This window comes from Podarcis vaucheri, assembly GCF_965113315.1.
Source record: "Podarcis vaucheri genome assembly, chromosome: 2".
NCBI lineage: Eukaryota > Metazoa > Chordata > Lepidosauria > Squamata > Lacertidae > Podarcis > Podarcis vaucheri.
In genome coordinates this window covers 83,655,618-83,680,770 of record NC_138760.1, presented here as the reverse complement: position 1 = coordinate 83,680,770, position 25,153 = coordinate 83,655,618, and the positions used below count along the sequence as shown (strand labels likewise).

At 42.4% G+C, this 25,153-nt stretch overlaps 1 protein-coding gene and 1 long non-coding RNA gene across 5 annotated transcripts in view; one reads left to right on the top strand and one right to left on the bottom strand.

Annotated features, from left to right (window-relative positions):
- LOC309526073 overlaps positions 1–1,487 on the bottom strand; it is a 57,751-nt gene extending 56,264 nt beyond the window's left edge. For 2 of the 4 annotated variants that reach the window (XR_014216632.1, XR_014216633.1), the window contains exon 1: positions 587–1,408. This is a non-coding gene — a long non-coding RNA (uncharacterized lncRNA). Of the gene's footprint in view, positions 1–586 lie in introns of all 4 variants that reach the window. The other 2 variants (XR_014216634.1, XR_014216631.1) reach the window with 2 other exon arrangements.
- An 87-nt stretch (positions 1,488–1,574) lies between these two features.
- On the top strand, positions 1,575–20,321 carry RAB43 (RAB43, member RAS oncogene family). The gene is made up of 3 exons (XM_082212002.1): positions 1,575–1,910; positions 9,986–10,169; positions 11,676–20,321. The coding sequence occupies exons 1-3, from the start codon at positions 1,695–1,697 to the stop codon at positions 11,921–11,923; spliced, it is 648 nt and encodes a 215-aa protein (XP_082068128.1). The 5' UTR covers positions 1,575–1,694; the 3' UTR covers positions 11,924–20,321.
- Positions 20,322–25,153: the final 4,832 nt, after the last annotated feature.

Below are 25,153 nucleotides of genomic sequence, written 5' to 3'. Positions count from 1 at the left end.
GCAGAAGAATGCAGAATCAATCTCAATGAGCTTTTATTTTCTGAATGAAACCAGTTTTCAGGAGCAAAAAATATGCACTTGTGTGGACTGCATAGAAAAAGAACAAGTACTGTCTCCGCTGATTCCATAATAAAATGTCATGTGAACACACCAGCATCTGGGGCTGGCGAGGAGTTTAATGGCATACTCATTTGAGTGTTCAGGAATACTAAATGAAGCTGGATGATGTGGAATAGTATTAGGCTGCCACAAACTATGGGTTGCCTTAGGCTATAACGGTACAAGTAGTGATTTTATTATGAGGGGGAAAGATACAGCCTAAGGTAGCATATTTGGGTGCTGTTTTATACAGTTTATTCTCCAGCACAAGAAGGATTAAAGCAGGGAAAACGAATCCACTCCACAAACATGGGATATTTCCCAGGGCACAATTCTTACTGCCATAAAAAGGGCTAATTTCTTTTCTAAAAAACCAATGTCCTGGAATATCACCCTATGACTTCACTGAACTTTACAGTGGAAAAAGTGTGGTGCCCCCCCCCCACTCAAATGGGACTACTTAACATCAGAAGGAAGGCATACTTACCTAAATAGCCCTCACAAAATATTCTACCATTCTTCATACATGGCAAGTCAAGAGACCGTCTCCAGCTGTCATAGTTGATTCCCTCCTGCCTTTCCTTCTCTGTTTTGACAAGGCAAGCAATGAGGAAGATGGAAATTGGCCTCATGTTGCTTTCCAGAACCAACTATTTCTGAGATCAACAGTGCAAACCTATACCAATGGGACTTAACCTCTAAGCAAATCATTGGATTTCAGCCTAAATCTGCATCCCTATGTAACATAGCCTATGTATACTTGTACCTGGGAATAATCAGTGGGTCTTCAGAGGAAACATCAACAGGACTGCCTTATGGGGGGAAACTTTTTAAAAGAGCTTGTTCACACGTGGCTATCCAAAGGACTAATGAAGCTGCCCAGCAAAGGCCAGACCACAAGGAAGGTGGATCTGGGTTTGTTTGTTTTTAATTTTAAAAAAATGGTAGAGCCCATTCGTTCCACTGGGATCTCTTCCTCCAGTGTTCTGCTTGCAGGCATTGGAAGACGTTACACAATTTCGGCCAAAACTCACGGGGTACCGCCTAAGGCAGCAGCCTCACCCTGCCCAATGGCTGGGCGGCTCTGCTAAGCACATACACGTGTTCTTAAGGTTCCGTACACGTGGTAGGCAAATCCTCCCGCCCGCCCTCAGTATAAGGGAAGCGTCTTTCTTTTCCTAAAATTTGAGGCGCGGCCCTTCTCGGGCGGCTGCTTCCCCTCGCGGCTTCGGGCTGGGATACCCCTGCGCTGCCTGCGCCGGCCCTCAGCGCGAAGTGTGAAGGCAGGTCGGAGTTTCCCCGCCCCTCGTCCCGCCTGCCGCCACCTGAGGCGACGCTTCCCTCCTTCTCGCCCGCCCTTCCTGGCAAATGCATGAGGAAGAGCTTGCGGCTCCCACTGCGCATGCCCAGTCACCCGGTCTGGCGGGGCCGGGGACGATGCTGAGGCGGTCGCAGTCGCGGCCCAGACAGGCGCTCAAGGGGCGGCGAGCTCAGCGCTAGGCCGGGCCCGGCGCCGCGGAGCTCCCCGCCGCTGTGGCGCTGAGGAGGCCAAAGGAAGCAGCGGCAAGAGGTGCCCCAGCGCCGCCGCCTCCGCCATGCCGGGTCCCCCCGTGGCAGGAGCGCCCCCCGGGCCGGACCCGGAGGAGCGCTACGACTTCCTCTTCAAGCTGGTGCTGATCGGCGACGCCAGCGTGGGCAAGACGTGCCTGGTGCAGCGCTTCAAGACCGGGGCCTTCGCCGAGAGGCAGGGCAGCACCATCGGCGTGGACTTCACCATGAAGAGCCTGGAGATCCAGGGCAAGCGGGTCAAGGTGGGGGTTGGACCGAGTGTGAGAGGAGGGGGGGTGACAAGCAGGGGGGGGGCTGGCCGGCCTGCCTCTCGCCACGACCCCCCCGCCCCAGTTTGCAAGGGAAGGGGCTTCCTGCTCCTCCCACCCCCACTAGCCAGGCAGGTAACAGGTGTGGGGGAAGGCGGGCTTAGGTGGCACCAGACCTCTCTGTCCTCCTCCTGACATCCACAGAGGTGCACTGAATTCATTGCCAACAGACTTTGCTGAAGGGTTTGTGCTAGAACTTTACCCTAAACTCACTATACTAATTTCAAACAAACAAACTTTGCTCCCCCCCCCCAACAGGTAAGGGCATCAGATGTGGTAGCTGAGAAAGTTTGGACCGTGTGCACTTCGTGCGATAACACACATACATTGGTACCTTGGTTCTTGAACTTAATCCGTTCCAGAAGTCCATTTGACTTCTGAAATGTTCAAAAACCTTCTGATTGGTGCAGGCGCCCCGGAAACAAAAACTGACAACTGCATCGGATGTTCGGCTTCCGAAAAATGTTTGAAAAGCAGGACACTTCCGGGTTTTCAGTGTTTGGGAACCAAGACATTTGAGTACCAATGCGTTTGAGAACTAAGGTACAGAGTTGGATGCACAATGTCTTCCCTGGCCCACACTGCTGGTTGATCTAACGAGCATACTGCAGGAATGGTTTTAATCCATTTTGTGTCAAGGATGCGCTTCTCAGGTGCTTGCTGCTGTCATCTATATACAGTGAATTTTCTTAGGCCACTTCCTATTGTGGCAGAGGGATGTAGAGCACATTGATGCACACCACTTGGGAAACTGCCTATCTGGATGTGCTGATAGTACAGATAGTAACTCCTGTTTTGTGCAAAGTCTGATTATTTCAAAATATTTATAGATCAGTTGATTGTACTAAAACCTTAGAGCAGTTTACAAAAAACAACAACAATAAAATCAGTAAAAATCAGTTAAAAACAAGTATTTAAAACTTTTTTTAAAAAATCAAGATATGAAAACACATGTGAACCTTCTTATGTCTGTATTGGCTTGCCTATATAAAAATGTTTGTAGGAAGCCCCGGAAAGAGTATAGTGAAGGCAGCTGCCTCGTGTGAGTAGGCAGGGAGCTCCAGGTGTGGGTGGCTACCACAATGAAAGATCAACTTCTTACAAGTGTTGAACAAGGATTATGTGGCACTTGTAACAGTGCCAGTTCCTCAGAGTGAAGCAATTGAGTGGGCATATAATATTGTAAAAAGGGATATACAATTGAAAAGTGCTATGTGCAAAAGGGCTCTGCAAAAAAATGTTCCCTGTGCATTTCAAACCTTATTTGTATACATAACCTTGTATGGAAATCCCTTTGGGAATGTTATATACCTTTCTGCAATTGCTTGTGAATTGGAAATACTTCCAAGGTTATTTATGAGGAAGCTCCAGGATAACCTCAGTTGGAGCATACCTAAAGGAAACTTCAAAAGGATGTTACATAAACTGTTCAAAATCACCATCACATCAGTGGCGATAATAAAATGTACAGGATATGGTACACAGTGCTCTAATTGTCAGAGTGTGTTCTGTTATCACCTAGTTAACTTGGTTTTAAGCCATAAAGCTCCCAACAGTCCACGTCACACATCTGTTGAGTCCTGCTAACTACAAAGGCTTGTGCTGTAATACTGTAAGCTTTTTCTTTTCTTTCTTTTTTTCTGTTGCTACACACAGACTTAGGATCCATAGCCTATGTGTTTGCTGTGTTTACGTACTAATGCTGCACACACAGGGACTGGCAAGTCAGTTTAAACGTGATTTCAGCCTCATGCAACCCTAAGGTTTTGTTTTTGCCTGCCTAATGTCCTTTTAAAATCATGCTAACACAGTACCTTTCTAAAAAATTGACATATCTTTAGGCTATTTGTGCCTCTTACGTTGTTAGACCTCACAGCAAATGCCATTTTCCCCTTTTTGACTGAGAAATGGAAGCTAAAGGATCACACTAAAAACCATTTTTGAATCTCCCTGTCCACAATGTGACATGTACAGTACCTAGAATGCACAGTGCATATAAGTAATAGGAGAGAGCCTCAAATATGTTTGGTGTTATGACTGTATCCTTTTCTTCAGCATCACACCAGGATTTTCTAAGCTGGTTTGGAAAAGTGCTTCAGACGGTGCTAAACAGGTTTAAGAATAGGCTTGCAACAAATGTCAACAGACTTGTCGTGCAACTGCTTTATCATGTGACTCATCTTTCTAAAGTGGCTTAGAAAACTGTCCAAAGTACTAGCAAAGTAAATAGAATGCTTTTCCAGATGCCATCTTGGTTTCGAAACAAATAGCAGAGCAATACTGTTTTCCCAAGGGCAAATGCTCATTACCCTAAACATCACTATGACTGTGCAGTGCAGAGTGCGTCCGTACCAGGATTAGAACTCAAGATACTCTTTGCACTCTCAGTACAACCTCATCAGATACAACCTTGGAATATTAACTAACATTGTCAGGCTATAGCACAGGGATGGGGAAGCTGTGGCCCTTTAGATGTTACTTGACTCCAACTCCTTTCAACCCCAGCCAGCGTGATCAATAGTCAGGGATTATGGGAAGTGGAACTCACCAACATTTCGAGGGCCACAGCTTCCCTTCTGTGCTGTAGTATGTGTGAGAGAGAGAGACCTACAGGATTTCCTGTGTGGTAGATGTATCTACTTTTAAATATAGGCTATGTAAGCTGCTGGGGTGGGGGTGAATGAAAAATGTTAATAAACATGGTAGTTTTACTTTACATTTCGAGGGCCACAGCTTCCCTTCTGTGCTGTAGTATGTGTGAGAGAGAGAGACCTACAGGATTTCCTGTGTGGTAGATGTATCTACTTTTAAATATAGGCTATGTAAGCTGCTGGGGTGGGGGTGAATGAAAAATGTTAATAAACATGGTAGTTTTACTTTACCTTATGTGTTGGAAGAGGATTCCATTAATTAACACCGCCAAGGTTTATTTTTATTTTTATCTAAATATACATTTATATTTTTAGTCTCTTTTTTCCTTTTCCCCCAGCAAAAAGGCTGTTGAGACATTTTTCCTCTGAGACTGAAGCTTGGTCAAGTTTATATGCCAAACACACGCATGAATTGCAAATATTTTCCTTCCTGGGACTCCACCTAGTACCAGGTGTCTCTCTGAAGGGCTCTTGGAGTAGAGCAGTGCCAGCTGAAAAGCTAAAGAAGGCTTCTTACATGTGGCATAAAATAAAAATAAATTTCCTGTGATTGGCAGTTACACATTACTGTAGAAGAAACTAGATACACATAGTCTGCTTTTAGATCCCACTAGTAGATGGTACATAGGTTTTTTGGGTATTTTGAACTAATTTTGGATAGTCTTACATTTGAGAAATTCAAATGACATTTCAGACTTCCTTAGCGGTTTTCAGTACTTGGCTTGGTTTAAATGAGCTTTCCCATATGTGGAGCTTTGACCCTCATGTTGCAGGAAGATAAAATGGGACTGTTGTCTTATCTGTGTGACTGCTCCTCTCATAAAACCATTGTCAAATGGGCAGTTTTTTACAAGTTTGAAAACCTTCCATAAGCTTGAATTTGTGTTCTGAGAAAAATACTGCATGCTGCATTTACATTCTTCTTGATTACAGGGGTACCATAGTTTTATTTTGTTCAGTAAAAACTAAAGGTGTTTATTTTAAGAGGTAAATCAGGATAGTGTTTTTAACTGCAGAAGGCTGTGGGGATAGTTGATGTGTTAAATAACCACAATTCTTTTCAGTCTCACTGAATACATGACACATATAGCATCCCGCAACCTTCCAGAACAGAATGAGGGTGGGAACTGAATGTGAGAGAGGGAATTGGCAAAATAGTCTGTAGAGTAAAGAAAATAACAAGGAGCAATCCATCCACATCCCTGTTCTCCCAGGCATCACAGTGATGAGCAGTGCCCCCATTTGCTTTGCAACTACCCCTGAAACCTCCCTGCCTTCCTCCTTCCCACGGCTGTTATCACTAGTATGTTTAAGCTTTGGGGTTACTGCATGGGAAGGGCAGGTTAACTTCCCACCTCATATAGTATTAATCAGGATGGGAGTCATTTCTGTTGTCTTCTCCCACCCCATAATTGCTTTGGTGGGCAAAAGCCTGAAGTGCCTCTCTCCTGTGAGTCACTTTGGAATTCTGACTTGCCAACTTCTATTAGCTTTGTTGGACCATCCAGCTAATGTCTCAAGACTGAGTTTGTGTATGAAACAAAAGAACTGACAAGGGATTTATCCACCTTTTGTCTGGAGACTGGTCAGTTTTGGTTCCCATTTTAGTTTCCTCTTCGGACGTTGAGTGCTAGTGGTTAGATTCAGGATATGGTTTGGGCATGCGGGAAGAAGGATTTATATTGCTTGCTCACCAATGTTACAGTCATTATCCAGAAGTGTGGCTGGCATGTTCTAGGCAGCAAACCAAATTACTGGGGCCTACTAGCTGTGGAAAGACCTGCATCTTCACAGCAGTAACTTTGTGCTTTGAACTGGGAAAGTGCAGTGTCATCATGAGAAGTACTTCCTTGAGGCAAGTTGAGAGAATACTGTATAAGACTGCTCTGCATCCTCTAAGTCTTTGTTTTATCAACAGATAACTGCAAAAAGCTGTTACTGTGGTAGGAAGGTCAGTGAAGAGATAGCATTTGCGGATCATTGCAGCTAGTTATCAGATTGCTCCATGTTGACACTTCTCTCTCATTCTATTTCACATGCATCTGGCAGGATTTCCTGATCTTGAATGCTAAAATAGATCTTTTTGTTCTACCCATGCAAATGCCTGAAGCAATACCCTGACAAGGTTGGTTAGTTTGTGGCTTGACACTGGATAGCTGTCTTCTTATGAACAAAATAAAAAAATTCCTTCCAGTAGCACCTTAAAGACCAACTAAGTTAGTTCTTGGTATGAGCTTTCGTGTGCATGCACACTTCTTCAGATACACTGAAACAGAAGTGGCCAGATCCTTCTATATAGTGAGAAGGTGGGGAGGGGTATTACTCAGAAGGGTGGTGGGAATGGGAGATTGGCAGATAGCTGAGATGAGCCTGTTGACGACTCTTAACGACTGTAATAGGTCTTACAGGAAAGGGCACGGGGTGAGAAGGTGAGAAATGGCTTAGTCATGTATAATGGGATAAGAATCCAATGTCTTTGTTCAAACCAGGTCTCTCCATGGTTTTAAGTTTGGTAATGAGTTGCAATTCAGCAGCTTCTCTTTCCAGTCTATTTCTGAAATTCCTTTGTAGTAAAACAGCTACTTTGAGATCTTGTATAGAATGTCCTGGGAGATTGAAGTGTTCTCCTACTGGTTTCTCTGTTTTGTGATTCTTGATGTCAGATTTATGTCCGTTTATTCTTTGGCGTAAGGTTTGGCCTGTTTGTTCAATATAGAGCTCTGAAGGACACTGTTGGCATTTGATGGCATACACAATGTTAGACGATGAGCAATTGAATAGTCCCGAGATGGTATGTGTGATGTTGTTGGGGCCAGTAATGGTATTGTCCGGGTGTATGTGGCAGCAAAGTTGGCATCTGGGTTTATTGCAGGCTCTGGAGCCAGTGTCCGTGTTAAGTCTGGTTGTAGTATTATTGTGGGTTAGGAGTTGTTTAAGATTAGGTGGCTGTCTGTAGGCAATGAAAGGTCTTCCTCCCAGAGCTTGAGAAAGAGAACTGTCATTGTCCAGGAGAGGTTGTAGATCTCTGATGATGCGTTGTACTGTTTTAACTTGGGAGCTGTATGTGATGACTAGAGGTGTTCTGTTATTTTCTTTTTTGGGTCTGTCTTGCAGCAAGTTCTCTCTGGGTATAAGTCTGGCTCTGTTGATCTGTTGTCTAACTTCATCTGCTGGGTATTTTAGTTCTGAAAAGGTTTGCTGTAGATCTCTTAGGTGAGAATCTCTGTCTGTAGAATTGGAACAGATGCGGCTGTAACGTAGTGCCTGGCTATATACAATGGACTGTTTGGTATGTTTGGGATGGTAGCTAGAGGCATGTAGATATGTTTGTCGGTCAGTTGGTTTACGGTATAAGGTGGTGTCTATGCGCCCATCCTGTATTTTTATAGTAGTGTCCAAAAAATGTATTTCTTGCATAGATTGATTCATTGTAAGGTTGATTGTGGGGTGAAAATCATTAAATTTCTGGCGAAAGGTGTCCAGGGTCTGTTGACCATGTGTCCAGATGATAAAAATATCGTCAATGTATCGCAGGTACAAGAGAGGTTTGAGTGGGGAGGAGTTTAGGAAACGTTCTAAATCTGCCATGAAGATGTTGGCATACTGTGGGGCCATGCGGGTGCCCATTGCTGTGCCGCTGATCTGAAGGAACAGATCATCACCGAATTTGAAGTTGTTGTGGGTAAGGACAAATTGGCAGAGTTTGGTGGCAAGGTCCGCTGTGGTTTTATCTGAAATGGTGTTCCTTATAGCTTGTAAACCATCGTTGTGTGGGATGTTGGTATACAGAGATTCCACATCCATAGTAGCTAGTATAGTATTATTGGGAAGATTATTTAAAGATTGTATTTTCCTCAGAAAATCTGTGGTGTCACGTACATAGCTGGGAGCACTGATGGCATATGGTTTCAGAACCGAGTCCATATAACCGGAGACACCCACTGTAATAGTGCCAATACTTGAAATGATGGGGCGTCCTGGATTTCCTGGTTTGTGTATTTTAGGTAGAAGATAGAAAGTTCCTGGTCGAGGTTCTGTTAGTGTGTTGGTGAGGATCTGTTCTTGGACGTGTGGGGGTAGCTCCTTAACAATCTTGTTCAGTTCCTTCTTGTATTCTTGTGTGGGGTCTGAGTCCAATTCTGTGTAAAAGGCGGTATTGGAAAGTTGTCTGTGAGCCTCCTGAATGTAGTCAGTTTTGCGCATTGCAGTAGTCCAAGCGAGAGATAACTAGAGCATGCACCACTGTGGCGGGACAGTCTGCGGGCAGGTAGGGTCTCAACCTGCGTACCAGATGGAGCTGGTAAACAGCTGCCCTGGACACCGAATTGACCTGCGCCTCCTTGAACAGCTGTGAATCCAAAATGACTCTCAGGCTGCGCACCTGGTCCTTCAGGGGCACAGTTACCCCATTCGGGACCAGGGAGTCCTCCATACCTGCCCACCTCCTGTCCCCCAAAAACAGTAATTCTGTCTTGTCAGGATTCAACCTCAAACTGTTAGCCACCATCCATCCTCCAACCGCCTCCAGACACTCACACAGGACCTTCACTGCCTTCACTGGTGATTTGAAAGAGAGGTAGAGCTGGGTATCATCCGCATACTGATGAACACCCAGTCTAAACCCCCTGATGATCTCTCCCAGTGGCTGCATGTAGATGTTGAAAAGCATCGGGGAGAGGACAGAACCCTGAGACACCCCACAAGTGAGAGCCCAGGGGTCTGAACACTCATCCCCCACCACCACTTTCTGAACACGGCCCAGGAGGAAGGAGCAGAACCACTGCATAACAGTCCACCCAGCTCCCAGCCCCTCTAGACGGTCCAGAAGGATGTTATGGTCGATGGTGTCAAAAGCCGCTGAGATATCCAGCAGAACTAGGAAACAGTTCTCAGCTTTGTCTCTAGCCCGCCGGAGATCATCAACCAGTGCGACCAAGGCAGTTTCAGTCCCATGATGAGGCCTGAATCCTGACTGGAAGGGATCCAAACCCATTTCTCCTCTCAAGTTTAAAATTTTTATTAAAACAAAAAATAATTGTACACTTCTGTAGTAAATACAGTGGTACCTCGGGTTAAATACTTAATTCGTTCCGGAGGTCCATTCTTAACCTGAAACTGTTCTTAACCTGAAGCACCACTTTAGCTAATGTGGTCTCCTGCTGCCACCGCACCGCCGGAGCACAATTTCTGTTCTTATCCTGAAGCACTATTTCAGGGTTAGCGGAGTCTGTAACCTGAAGCGTATGTAACCTGAGGTACCACTGTATCTCCCCCCCCCCCCGCTGTTGAGATAAGACATATCGCCTGAGAAATACAACCAATATCTTGTAAGACCTAACCACTTCTTTATTTTTTTAGTTGCAGATCTGGGACACAGCTGGTCAAGAACGGTTTCGGACCATCACCCAGAGTTACTATCGAAGTGCCAATGGAGCTATTCTAGCCTATGACATTAGCAAGAGAGGCTCTTTCCAGTCTATTCCTCGCTGGATCGAGGATGTGAGAAAATATGCAGGTTCTAACATAGTACAATTGCTGATTGGTGAGTGTGGGGTATATTTTGGAATGAGCTAGAAATACAAATTGCTATGCTTCTACTTAATAGGACAATAGCAGCCAGTGCAGAGATATTTTCTTTATTTCCTGGATATCTTGGAGATGAAGAGACATATATTCTCAGAGTTTGGAAAGCTTGGCTTTTGGTTCCTACTGCAGTTCACATTTCCACATCATGCATTTTTGTTTGCTCTTGGGAAAAACTGGTTTAGGATTCTATAGCCTTTATTCTTTTTCAAATTCAAAAATGCATTTTAAAATACTAGGAATTATTTGAGCAAAGCACTATTGTGCCTTCAGGTCCTCTGGGATTTGACTCTTATAGTTTATAATATATGGTAAAGCTCCAGCATACTTTAAACCAGTTCTGTTTTTCTAGAAAAAGAGGAACTCACCATGAATGCCTCCTTTGTTCTTTTATAATGGCAACGGCGCCCACCTGAGAGGTGCTGGAACTGAGTTCTGCCTGAAAAAAAAGCCCTGCTTTAAACTGAATAGCACAAACTATAGCTTATGTCCAATATGCCAAATGTACTTTGTTACGGATATATTTTACTCTTCATTGCAGTTTATATATACAGTCTAGAACTGGCACTGTAGGTAGACATTCAGAATCATATTACTTCCAGAGATAAAAGCTGTATTTAAACCATAGTTTAATGTTACATCCTTGGTGGTGAATCTCATCTACAGATTGTTTGAATCAAGCCAGTTTCATGGTTTGAAGCTGGCTTGTTTCCACCTTGTCCAGTTAAGCTTCACCACCGTTAGCTGGCTTTGGATGATATGATAAGCTGCAGTTAATAAAAAATGGAAGTGAAAGCTTTCATTCTTATACTTGTGGCTGTGCCAGAGGAGGGGGTTTGGGAATTCCATTCCACCTTGCTGCAGACATGTGACATGTAACAATCCCACATATCTGCAGCAAGGGTGGAATGGAATTCCCAACACGGAGCAGGAATCCTAACGGGGGATTGGGGAATGCATGAGCCTGGGTGGAGGTTAGACTCATTTCATCAAGACAAACCATGGTTTATTGTGATGTCCAAACACCGCCAATGAAATACAGAATAAGGAAAATGAACGTTAGTATAGGAATTTATAGTGTGTGGGCTGCACAGAACCTTTAATTAGACAAAGTAACTATGTTGAAGGTGAATGCTTTCTAAGCATCAAAACAGGATGAAATTTTAAATCCACAATCCAGAGTGAAAAATGTTATAAACCTATAGTGGCTCGGATTTCTTCGTCCTTCCTCCACAGACTTTCTATCAGCTTCTACTTTCACCTGCTCTTTCTCATCTCCAAGATAAGTGGCATCTCATCTCCAGCCTACTTCCTTCACCTGTGCGATTCTGCTGCTTTCCAAGCACCCTTCCACAAGTCACTGCTTTGTGTCTCTCCCCTCCCTCCCATGGCTGAACTCTTTCCCTGACCGTAGGAGATGCATTTACAAAATTAATCTGTAAACAATTCCACTTTCTCCTGCCAGGAAACAAGTCTGACCTAAGTGACCGTCGGGAGGTTCAGCTAGAGGAAGCTCAGAGTCTGGCTGAGCATTATGACATCACCTGTGCCATAGAGACTTCTGCAAAGGACTCTAGCAACGTGGAGGAGGCTTTTGTAAAGATGGCAACAGAGTTAATGATGAGGCACGGAGGCCCCATGTTCAGTGAGCAAAACACGGACAGCATCAAACTTGACAGCAAGGATGTGGAAGGATGGGGGTGTGGTTGCTGATGCAGGTTATGTTATCTCTAACTCTTACTGGAATTACGAGGGTACCTGTCCTTCCCTTATAATTACACACACACACACACCGTGCTGCATAACAAAGCAGCAGTATCCTTTTCCTGCAAGCCCAATATTTTTGTAGGTTAGACATTAACATTTGCAGGATAATTTTCAATATGAAGGGGCTTTCTTTTGTAGATCTAAAAGTTAGCCTTCTACGGCCATTACTCTGTAGCAGTTTCTACCACCTTCTTTTCAGAGGAACTTGTGCAATTTGAAAGTTAAGTTGCACAGAAGGAAGCCACTGGGATCTCTTTGTATGAAATTGTCTGAACAAGAAATTACTGTGTTACCTGTTGTAAATCCCTGTACTTGGGAAGAAGACACTTCTGCTTTTATGTCAGTGAGTCTTAACACTGCCTCTGTTTTTAAACTCTCAGCATTCCAAGAATCAAAGAATCAGAAACCACACAGTGTCATTCAATTTCTCTGCAGGGACATTTCAAGTATGAAATACTTGAAAGTTTCCTATATAGGACAAATCAGCTAACATTTGTTCAATATGAGGAACCTCCATAGAAGATAGGTTTTTCTAGACATTAAATGTAGCATGTGGCGAGGGTTGATTAATGCTGTGGGTGCAAAGCTAGCTGGACAGTTTTTTGTCTCACATTTTTCAGGCAAAGAGAGAAACCATTATTTGCAGAACTGAACTGAACACATGGGTCACTAATTTATTTTCTTTATTTCCATCTTGGAAGACTTGATCCTAAAAACATTTCATTGAATGGAAGTCCTACTGATTTCAACAGAACCTTCTTGGAACGTAAATGCATTTGAAAATTCATCAGGCTCACTTCCAAGTAAATAGGCTTAGGATTGTAATGTCAATATTAAAGTTTGTTCATCATTTATTTTGCACATTTTTATAGCCCCCTTCTTGGACATAACATTGTGTACCTCTAATATTCAGTGTTATTAATTTCATTTAAAGTTCATATTCAGTACCTATGAAAAGATGATGTTTTTGTTTTTTTACCATTTGCTTCTTTAATTGCTGGAGTGCATCAAATCATTTTTATTGAAGCTTAGTTTCAGTTACATATGCTGATCATTAATGTTGTTGCTGGAGTATTTTTTCCATAGGATGTCATCCAGCTAGAGCTTCTTCCTATTTAACTTTAGATATTAAATTTGTGGAGGAAATTGCAAATCATAAATTATTTAAGGTTTTATTTTTTGTGCCATGAAATCAGCTCCTCGTGAAGTTTGTCTGGGCCAGTTTTGTTAAGAAATTGATAAGTGTCTGTAAACTGCACAGTCAGGTATAGGTGATCCCTGCTAATTTTCCTTAAAAGTCCACCCATGTTATGGAGCCCCTATAAATCATGAAGCAATTGCTCTCATGTCAGAAATTGGCTCAGGAGCTCCCAACGTGGGACACATTTTGTGAGTTGTAGGATAACCCTTTTAAATAATTGAGCCTGTTCTCTTGTGGATCCCCGCGCCCCTGCCACTATTAGTGCCACAGCACGTTCTTTCAAATGGCATCTTCTTGTTTCTGTGTGAGAGAGAAAATCTTTTTTTTTTTTTTGGTAGGTCTGCAATGTATTAATGAAACTATGTGACTGTTTCTGCTCAGCACATTTAACTTAAGGAGAGTTTATGTTCGTCTCAGGTTAAAGTTATGCCTGCAGTTAAGATGTGCAGATGTTGCCCACGTTTCCCCCCTCTTTTTAGCACCTTAAAACTAAAATAGGATGAATAAAGGATTGAAACCAGAGAAATAATGCGTCAACGGAGGCTAAAGGAAGCCGACTTTCCCACTTGCAGAAGGTGTCTCCACCTGATTTTCAGGGATCTCCTCTTTCCTCTCAGTTTTCTCCCCCCCCCACCCCCGTGATACATCCCACTCCATACAGCAGGGATTGGGGGGCTGTCAGAAGAAAGAGGGGGTGGAAAGTAAACTTTCGGTGCACTTTTCTTTGGATTCAACTCCAAAGTATCTGCAAGCTGTTAAGCCAGCTTTTCAGTGCTTAATGTATTGTACCTATTAAAAGGCCTTCAATTCAGAGCAAAGGACAAAGTCTCTGAAAAGCAGGTCCCTGCACCTGGACACTCAGAAGTCCCTGATTGTGTTAGGAAAATGCATATTGTAAATTCAGATTATAATTCAAAAACATCAATTTATGGTTATTTCAATTAGCATTAAAGAGAGAAGACCTGGATAAGTTTGGTATCTCAGATCATTTTTAGAAATTGATATGATTAACCAGAAAATCCACCCATAGCTATAAAAAAATTGGCACCTTCTGTCTGTTTTGGTTTTTGTCTTACAAAGTAACTGACTGTAAAATTTGTTTAATTAAAAAACTCATCCCACTGTTTCCAATCAAAGATGGACCCCAAATGGGTTCTGTTGTGTTTTTGGTTGTAGTTTTGAGAGCAGCGGCTTTGATTTCAAGTGTGTTAGATATTATAAATAAAGAGGCCTTACTTTCTGTTAGGGATAGTTTTCACAACTATGTTTTACATAGAAATGCAGTGTGAGGTGTGACAAAGAAGTTTTGCTTCTAAATAGGACTTCATACCAGGAGACGTCAGGTCCACTGCATCCAGAAATTAAAAAAGCACTGATTGCCCAGCAGTAACTAATCACTGTACTTGGGAGTTACAGAAAACTCCAGTGATTACCTTAACTAATTGTTGGTATCAAACAAATGTTTCTACACTGTGAGTACAGTCCTCCAGGCACTTCGGTTGCATAATTTAAATGAATAGAAGCTGATTAGCAACTGTGCCTAGTGGGCTTGGATCCATCCCCTTTAGGCCAAGCCCTAAACTGATGTGCCTGTGTTGTGCAGGAAAGTTTACATCATAGCCAGGTCTCAAATCAACTGAGGGCTGTAAGGGTCTCCTCCAGCTAACTCTTTGATTAACTGATGCCATTACATCTTTAGGATCCCTTTGGACGGATTCTGACATGATGGTGCTCCCACAATGATGATGGTGATGATTTTAGAAATTGATCCTTAAATCTACATTCTGGGTGTGATCTATATAAGATTTCCAGGGTTTAAATGAACAGGATCCTGTTGGATTCTGCTCACAAGATTGTAGTCACAGGCTCCCAGTTCAAGACATTATTCTGGGACCACCAAAGGTTTCAGAATCGACTTGCTGCCTCCGATCTATGCACATTTTATAGCAAGTATGTTGAGAATACACAGAACTCAGCTGTTAGTGTTGTCTCGACATTCTGTATTCTGATGTAGCCTGTGAGTGAGTGAACAGAATACAATGGATCTTTTTCCAAATTGGGTTCCTTGTGAGCCTACTCTTGTAGTCCTTGAATAGCCCTGAATTTGCTACAAGTTGAGTTCTTTCTCCAGGCCAGTCATACAGATAAGATTGTACTGTACTGTACTGTAGCTCACCAAACATTGTGAAGGGACTGGCTTTTGTTACAAACAAATGCTTGTTGCTTCTTTGCTAACGTAGGTAAATTTGAGACCTAACTTTAAAGAGTAATACGAACCTATCTCGTATTTACAGAGTGTTCTCACACCCTTTGGAGCCAGTGCCTAGTAAAAGGGCATGAGCTGTTAACAGGCAGCTGCCAAAGCCACCTGTATCACTGTGGATCTGTGTGTGTTCTTCCAAGTGTTTCATTGAAAAAGTGGTAATGAGGTTGCAACAGATGGAATGGCTAAGCAGCTACTCTTTGTGTGTGACCCCTCTCTTCCTAGAGTGCTTAAACCTGATGCCCTACCAGGAGATGGTGGAGTTGGTGGTAATGATTATTTGGGGATTGGTGAATGTGTAATAGGGGCTTATCTGTGGTTGGGAAGGCGGGAACAGATATGCATCCATATACAGAGACAACAATGACCTTGTCTTATACTCAAGTGGCATGTAGTGCTAGTTGTCCTAGGGATCTCTCCTATGGAAGATGGCAGAATGCACTGCAGGATAGAATTCAGGATTGTATCCCTAGACTATTGGGTCTGGTCTTTTAATGGGGGAACTTGGTGAGAAAACATTCAAAACAGTCTCTTATCACTGGAAAGAAACTAAGCACTTTGTTTTTCCTCAGTCTTTTTAGTACAACCAATAGCTGGTTCCCACAAGTTTATTGTGCAGGAAATCTTTTAATCAGACGGAAAATGCATCTCTTAAAAGAAGCTTCCCAGTACAATATAGAAAGAATCACCCATCTTGGACACTGGGAAACAAGAATCCTTTGCTACAAATAAACACATTTTTCTGTCTAGGATTTCTTTTCTTTCCCTCAAGACTCCGAGCTAAGTCACATTTTACTTTAGCAGTGGCAGCGGAAGAGCATTCTTCTGGTTGTTTTGCCACTGGACCAGATCATGTGCATTGGCCCTCAGCTACCCTGCAGATGATCTGTGGAGTTTGTCTGGTTCAGTCAGAGGTTATATAAAAATAAGTTGCAAATTGCTTTGCCCTAAATCCAGTTTTTTCTTTCAAAATATTGTACAACTCCCTTAGATGAATGAAGTAGCCTTGTATCATTCAACATTGCTAGATCAGAATAAAACACACTTGCATGCTAAAGACACAAAACAATAGAAGAGGGAAATGCATTTGCCAAAATCAGTTTAGCATAGAATGTAGATGCATAGGCAGATTTCACAGATATCGCTAGAAGCAGCACATAGAGCACACACAAGATTCTGATGCTGATACTAAATAGATAATCATTTGCACTAAAGACAGTTCTCAATTAGGGTTTGGGTGCTTCAGATGTGCCACATTTGTTACATAGAAAGCATGTTTTGTGGCATATTTTCTGCACAAAAAATTGCTGTTACTAAACCTGCCTGTCCAGTTAAGCACATATGTACATTTCACAATTGATGGCACCAGACATGCTTTTTACCATTTATAATTGGATTCTTTTTGTAGCAGAGCTTTTTAAAAAATAAAGTACAAACACTTACTAAAATAGAGTTCTATTTGTGTCCAAATTAACTTGGCAGTCTTTCATTAGAAGCGAGTACATTAAATCTTGCATTAGAAGGGAGTACATTAAATGTGTGATTATGTAGCCTGTGAGGAGAGTTTATGGCCTAAATCTTTGAAAACTGTTTCCTGGTAGTTGGAACATAATCTAGACTTTTAAAGAGTAGCTCATAGTTTTGAAAACTTTTCTGTTTATAGCAATAGCTATCAGCCTTAAAATACTATTATTTGTAGTTCTTTTTTTTCTTCTTCCTTTACTGGCTTGCAAGATTAAATATAAATTTTGCTATACAACAAGGAAAATATAGTTTATAAGTACTATGGATTTCACCATTTTTATAAGCATAGTACTTGTCCACAAAAATATTTTCCAAATGGCATAGGTTTCTTTTAGATGCTCGCCTTACTATCCTATTGGCAATTTCCATCTTAATGCATAATCTATGCAAATATTTGTTAATCTAAGATGTGAATTTAGTACAGTGCCTTCCTTTTGTGTTTTTTCAAAACATCTGAAATTAGGTAATGTTGGACATATATAGAGATACTTGCACCTAGTTATGTTTATCATTGACCCAGTACGAGATTGGATTATTCTTTATTAGACACAAAGGTCTCCAAGTGACTTACAAGACATTTAAAAGCAAAAGACCAGATTCAACTAACTGGTCCCACCAGTGGAAGCCCACAAAAGGGCTTTCCCCTGTCTCCTCCTCCCTGTGCCCTCTCCGTTTGCCCTGTGGGGGTTGGGAGAACCCGCAGGATGGTGTATGGGAAGAGAAGAGGGGAAATTGTTCCACTGGGCAAACAGAAATGTTTGTGCTGACAAACATTTGTACCGGTGCGCTAACAGAATGTACGTGGCAGCAAATATCGGCCACCATAGTAGGTAATACATCACACATGCAATCAATCATCCAGCCAGAGTGACTTTGTATATTACCTAAAAGTGTAGGAAGAGACGTCACACTTTTGGCTCTTTTCACTAACTCTGTAATGTTGAAGGAGGAACTTGCACGTCTCTCATGGAAAGAGGAGGTGGATGAATTGGCAGAGCTGTTCCTACTTTCTCTTCCATTCTGTTCTCTTTTTCAAATGTGCAAAGTCACCCTGGTGGTCTAAATAAATACAATCTTTGCTTCAGAACAAAATGGTGAGTTATATTAGATAAAGCACCAGTTTCTCTGAATCCTCTTTCCCTACTTTTAAAACCGATCATCCAGGCAGCGACAGCAGAAGTAAATGCCTTCTGCCTTGCTCTCAACATCTGTGTTTGCTTTCCTTTCCTTCCCTCTTCCTGCTCCTCCCTGACGTTTTTCTGGCCCTGTTACGGTCATGGCTCTGCTTTGCGCTTTTATTCCCAACTTTTAAAATAAACAGGGAGGTGGCAGCATCAGAATTAAGGACTTGGTGACGGCAACTTTTGAATTGCTCAGATGGGCAGAGCTGTCAGAAGTGTGGAAAACCTGGAACTTGAGAAGTGTAAGGAAAACATGCTGGGTATTATGGGTGTGATTTAGTGGATGAAAACTTTCCCCTTGGTCCCAAATTTGGGTACCAGGAAATAACATGGAATGGGACCTCTCTGTATTTAGGACCAGTGTGTAAGCTCTCTACCTCACTGCACGGCGATCCTGAATCCCTTCTAATTTGTACAACTAGGAAAGAAATTTACAGGGTATAGTAAATAGACAATCTGGAATGGTTTGATACTATGGTTGCCTATGGTGCTCGTACACTATCTTAGCTGCTTTGATTGTATTTTGAGAAAATAAAAAGTGCATGAGTGAGACACGTGCATGCTCTTAATATATTGCTGTTGGTCACAGTCCTCTTATTGTGATGCTAATAATTTTGTAGTTTATGAAATCTGGTTGCTTGTACTGTGGTATACAAAACTGTAGGGAAGTTTTTGTTTTTAAGCTCTCTGCCTGGGGCGGGGGGCGGAGAGCGGATGTTTGAGAGATTCTCAAGCTTTAGAGAACTATTCCCTACCTTCCCAAAATTTTAGCTCTCTCAAGAAAGACATGCACGCATGTCCAGCCTTCCATACACAGTTTTACTTCATTAAGACCCACGTGCAAATTAGCTCTATTTGTGCAACTGCATTGTGATGTGTGTTCTCCAGTCCCCATCCATAGTGATACAAAAGATGTAATAGAAGAACATAGTGCCCCTAATCTGCCTAAGATTACAATCCTACACATGTGTACTGGGGAATAAATACCATAGAAATCAATTGACCCTACTAAGTATACATGATTGGGATTGTTTTTATAGCCAGTGGAAAATAAGTGATATGTATTGGGCCGCAGCTCTTTAAGTCCTGCTGAGATTAATGAGATCTAACGACAACTTCGCATATCTTTATGAGAATCAGTACTTTGATGTGAGCAGGTTAATCCAAATACTATCTCTAGTTCAGTTTACATACACTGACTAAAATAACTTACAATGATTTGGGCAGTAGTAGGGAAGGACAAGTTAAACCTTTTCTTTCTCCCATCTCTGCTCAGAAGCATGCCCTTCCTGCAGCTGTTTGCCCATCCATGGGGGCAGATACAGAGATGTGTCAATACCTATTAAGTGCAGCAAAATTTGTCTTGTGTGTGTCTATCTATCACACTTTTTGCTGTTGGCAACTAAGCCTGACCATCAGGTCATAGTCTGATGGTAGAATCTGTAGAAAGATAGCACAAGGCTATAAATTCAGGTATTGGGGATGGGGATGGAAATGCAAGTCTGCGATTGTGGTGTTGGCACAGTCTGGAATGTGACAGAGATAATGCCTGCACTACTTTTGAAAGTGGTTTTTAGGGAAACATTTAGTGATGAATACTGACACGGTCTTTGGAGGTTCCTCATGTGCTCTGTGTTGTCAGTGGCATTTCCTATTCTGTAATAGTGCCTCAGATGTTGGTGTGTGGTTAAAAAAATAAATCTCATGTCCCAGGGACATGCAGCTTCCACTAGCCATAAAAAGGCCTGGCTTACATACATAACGGGGAGAAAGTTCTGATTCATATTGAATTCATTCACTTCATTCCAAAAAGGACTTTAAAAGGTTTGAAGAACTCCGGTGTAAACTGAAGTGTTCTGCATTTTTTTAGAAGTTTTATTGCTTGTAATAATCAAGGTTTCTGGGAACAGGCCTAGAGCCCATCTTTCTGATCTCTGGCAACTGTCTTGCTTTTCCTAGCACAGTGTTTACCAGGTGGGGTGGAATGCAAGATGGCAAGGGAACAAAGCTTGCGTACAATAGTCAATTTTGACGTTTTATTGTCACCTATTTATGAATTTATAAGAAAAAGAAGTTTATTTTTAAAAACTATGAAACCTACTTTTTTTGTAAATTTTAGCAAAGTCTGTAGCAAATGCATTGTAATGTGTATAATAAAAATGAGCATTTGGCTAATTTGTGTGTGTGTGTTTTTTCATTAACTGCATATAACTACAGTGTCACTATTCACTCAGCACCTAAAGGAAAATAGGTATTGAACAGAATCAGCAGATTTGCTCCCCCTCCCTCAGAAAAGTAGTTTTCTCAATTTTCACCCCAACTTTAAGCTCACCAGAAGGAGCTTAAATGGAGATCTTGTAAGTGCAGCTGCTGACACTTTTTTACCTCTTTGGCACACAGGGTTCAAGCTTCATTGAACTGACACGTTCCCTTCCCATTTGCTTGGCTGAATATTCCAGCGACTTAACCCTATTTTACATCTGTAACAGAGAAGTGGAAATGAGATGGTAGACAGGACTGTGCTACTTCGTTGTAAGGAACTGTTTGTATTTTTAAGATTTAAGAACCTTCTCCTCAAGGTGCTACATTTTGGAGAGAGGGACACCCCACAATTGTAACCTGAGTGCTGAGTGCTCATTCTTCAGCAGGTGTAGATCAGATTTTAAGGGCAATTTGGGAAAGGAGTAAATAAAATAAGTGTGTTGGTCAGAATGTGACTGAGTGGTGTGCATGTGTATGTACAGCTGTTCAAAAGTCCGCTTGGTCTTTGCAAAGTTGGCTGGACTCAAGAATATAGAAAAGCAGGAGAGTCATAGGTGTGGGTTTTGTATTTTTATAAATCAACCAACCAACCAACCAACCAACCATGCAAGGTCCAAGTAGAATTTTGAACAGATGGGGAAGTTATACTTTGAGATTGAGAAGCCAGTATCCTGAGATGCTAAAGCAGCAACTTTTAAAATCTGAGAAGTTGGTCTGTCCACAGCTGCTGAAACCTAAACGTGTGTACCTACTGTTGGATATACATTCACATGGCTTGGCATTTGATTTGTGCTGGGTTTTTTGGAGCAAGCAGGGCCCATTTTTGTAGATCTGCAGGAAATTATTATTGGAAACAATGTGATTCCCAGAATCCAAATGTCCCTGCATCTGAAGCTAGATTGCTATAGCTACAGTGGAAGCAGGCTTCACTATGGCTCAGCTGCTTGCCACGTTCATAGAGTCAGCTGCCACCTCCAAGCGTAGATTAAGCAGATGGTTATCAGTGTACACGACTCACAAATTACACTATCCATTTTAAAATCATGATATTTTTTTATTTTCAAAAATTCCCAGACATGGCAGGGCACTCCCTGCTAGTAGCCTCATAATGAAAGTTCTGCTGCCTCAGATCAATAATCCATCTAGACAAGCATTTTGCTTCCGACATAGGCTCCCCCAAACAGCCTGATGGCATTAGTACTTTCTCACCCTTCAGCAACTGGTATTTACTGGCCTGCTACATCTGAATCTGAAAGGTCAGTCTTGCCTTTGCAGGTTTCATTTGTCAATAGTGATTAATCACAAACAGAATGCTAGTGTGGAATTTCCTTGTCCAGAGTGCCAGCTACCTATGCCCTTTTCTAGGACACACGTTCTCTCCCCTGACCCTTCTTTTTTTTTTATTTGCCTCAACGGATTTGGCATTCTGTCAGCACTGAGCTATTTGTATTTCTCTAAACCGGGGGTTGCTTTAGGGACTTCTGCTTATAGTTACAAGTGAGAAACTCACAGGCAACACAAAAACACACCTTGCAACCATTGGCCAAAGTTCAGCTTGGGGGAGTCAGAAGCCTTCTGGTGGCAGGGAAGGCCCATGGCCACCATGTTGGTGGCACCTGTTCTAAACCTTGAAATACTTGACCATATCAATATCATCTTGTTTCTCGGTTTGGGTACAGTCCTGTTGACACCCAACTCAGTGTGCTAGTAGGAAGAACTTTCTGCCAGTAAGAGCTGTTCAGCAGTGAAACGGTCTACCTCAGGAAGTTGTAGACTTTCCTTGGAGGTTAGATGACCATCTGTCATGGATGCTTTAGTTGAGATTCCTGCATTGCAGGGGATTGGACTACATGACCCTGAGGTCCCTTCCAACTCTGATTCTATGATGTGTTTCATCACATTTTAAAGCCATCTAAGCTAGGGGCATCATGTGACAGTACCCCAGATTAAGGCTCCCAAGATTTCCCAAACTGCTATATTCAATCATATACACTCCCAGGTACTCAACAAAAAACCCATTGAAACAAAAAGCCCACCATCAGCTTCTCATGAACTTGCAGGCATTGGACTCTTTCAGTTTGGAATAAATGCAACAGAATGTGGGCATTAGGAAGTAGCTGCATTCAGTATACCTCTAATCCGTGTGATGCTTACATCTTGTGAGAGAAGTGGATGCCATGAATCAGTTGGGTGTCACCCTATGAAGGGCAGAGTGTAATGAAGGGAGAATGATTTGGAGAACATGGCTGATTTCTGCCAGCAATTGCTGGGCCGACTGTGAAACTTCCCAGTCCTTCTGGGGCCATATTGCCCTTCTGTTGCTTCAACTTTCCACTCACTGAGCTGCATATGAATGACACTTGTTAATAAATCAGTTCTGGATGTTCTTCTGTCAGTGCTGTTGTTCATATTTTGTCATGCCCCGATGGAGCATGGTACTAAAAGCCAAATACAACATACAATACAGTGCAGCTCTATACTAGCAGAACCAAAGAGTAAGTGTTAATTAAATACTGCATAAAATTCTGTTTGCTTGTAGTTTGAACAGCTGATAGACAAGCTGTTTTGCTCTACTGCCCTCTAATGGATAATGGAGGGAATACTAGCAAATTTGTCTCTTCCACTCACAAGCTCTTAAATGTTCTTCAGTTGCGGCACAGCTGGTTCACACTTAACGCGAAACCATGGTTGGACCGTGCCTTTGGGTCATGCGTTAACCTTGCCCAGTACCTTAAAAATCTGAAGCCACGGTTTGTTGTTGGCTTACAAATCTTGATTTGTTTTAACTATGACATGGAGTTATGAGCAAACCCAGCACCTGTCTTTAACCATGGCCACACCTACGCAGATTTTATTGAGCTACAAAGGTATGTGACAAGAAAAATAAAACAAACTTTGCACAAACAAGGCATGGTTTGTCTGATCATGGTCCATTCTTGTGTTGTTTTTAAAAAGCGAGGGCTTAGGCCCATTTTCAAACCAAGCCAATGGGCGGGGGGCGGGGAGAACCGACTGTTTTGGAATTGACAGCAATGTACCAAAAATTTCCTGCTCCACTTTCAGCCAATATATTAGGAACAATTAGGAAACAATATTGTGCAATTTGCTTTTTGAACACCGCGTTCTCCAATGCTTTCAATTAAATGCTGCTTTCTAAGTGCTCCAAATTTAGGGAATATGGGATGCTTCCACAGGAAAAATGGACAGGAGACAATGTGATTTCTGCCGATTCCTCCTGCAAAGCTGGAAGCTGCAGTGGGGAAAGGGAATTGGGAAAAGTCTGTTTCTCCAGTGAGAATCTCCACTGGATCTGATGCAAGAAGAATGAATGCTTCAGTCCACAGAAAGCACCTTCTGGTTCCAACCCATAGGGGGAAAATTTGGAAAGACCAAAGTGAAATACCTTTGTGGTTTAGATGCTGAACTCTACCACAGCTCTCATGGTCTCCTTTCTTTCATCACCATCTTGGTGGGGTAGCTGTTCCTGTAACTCTACGACTATACAGGCTTACATTACATTACATTACATTACATTACATTACATTACATTAGGCTCTACCATGTGAAGCTTAAAGTGGGGAAAGTGAGTTTTCCTCAATATTTATATATGTACATATATTTTGGGGGAAACAACCCTATTCTCCCCACACTCTGCAGCATTCCTGCAACCATTTCTGTCAATCTCTCATTCTCTGGCCAAACAGCTCTTTGTACAGCTAAGCTCACCCCAAGCGTCCTTCCAAGGGAGAGCAACCCCATTCCCCAACCTGCCTCCTGAAGGTGGGGAACATCCACCCCAAGAGCCTTCTCCTTCCCAGGATTCAAGCAGAGTTTATTGGCCCACCTAAACACCTAATGTTTAGGGGAGTTTTTAATGTGTGACATTTTAATGTATTTTTAATCTTTGTTGGAAGCCGCCCAGAGTGGCTTGGGAGACCCAGCCAGATGGGCGGGGTACAAAATAATAATAATAATAATAATAATAATAATAATAATAATAATAATAATATGACTGCTCCCAAAGATCTGCCCAGCGCCCTCAGGTCTGACAAGCACCGCTGTTGTGAATGAAAAGCGCCACCGCTGGCACGGCACATCTTTGGTAAATGAGCGCACAAAGTCAAAAGTCCTTTAGTGAAACAGAAGGTATACATTTTGGTAATACCTAGGTATATATGTATTTTGTTTTTCTAGCTTGATCAAAATTATTTATTATTTCATAACAGGTAGATAGTTAAGAGCTTAGGCTGTTTCAGCGGCAGGCGCCTGACACCGGCCAGAATTTGGGGCCTGGGTGCCCTGCACCCCTTGCCACCCCCCCCCGGGTAAAGACGGCCCTGTTTGTATAAATGTTCAATAGCACTGGGGAGAGGATAGTACTCCGCAGAACCCCACAGGACAAGTGCCAGGGGTCTGAGGAACACTTAACCCAGTGCTACTCTATAGTCACAACCCTGAGGATACAAACAGAACCACTGTAAAACAGTGCTTCTAATACTCATTTCACTATATCAGTCCAGAACGATACCATGATCAATGTATTGAAAACCACGGAGAGATCAAGCAGAAGTAACGGGGTCACACTCCTGCCTCTCTCTCACAATAAAGGTTGATCAAGCCTGATTCAGCTCCCATACCAGATCTGAATTCAGATTGTGGTGGATCTAGATAATCTCATCCAGGAATACCTGCAGTAGCTCCATAATTACCCTCTCTGCCATCTTCAGTAAGTAAGGGGTCAGACG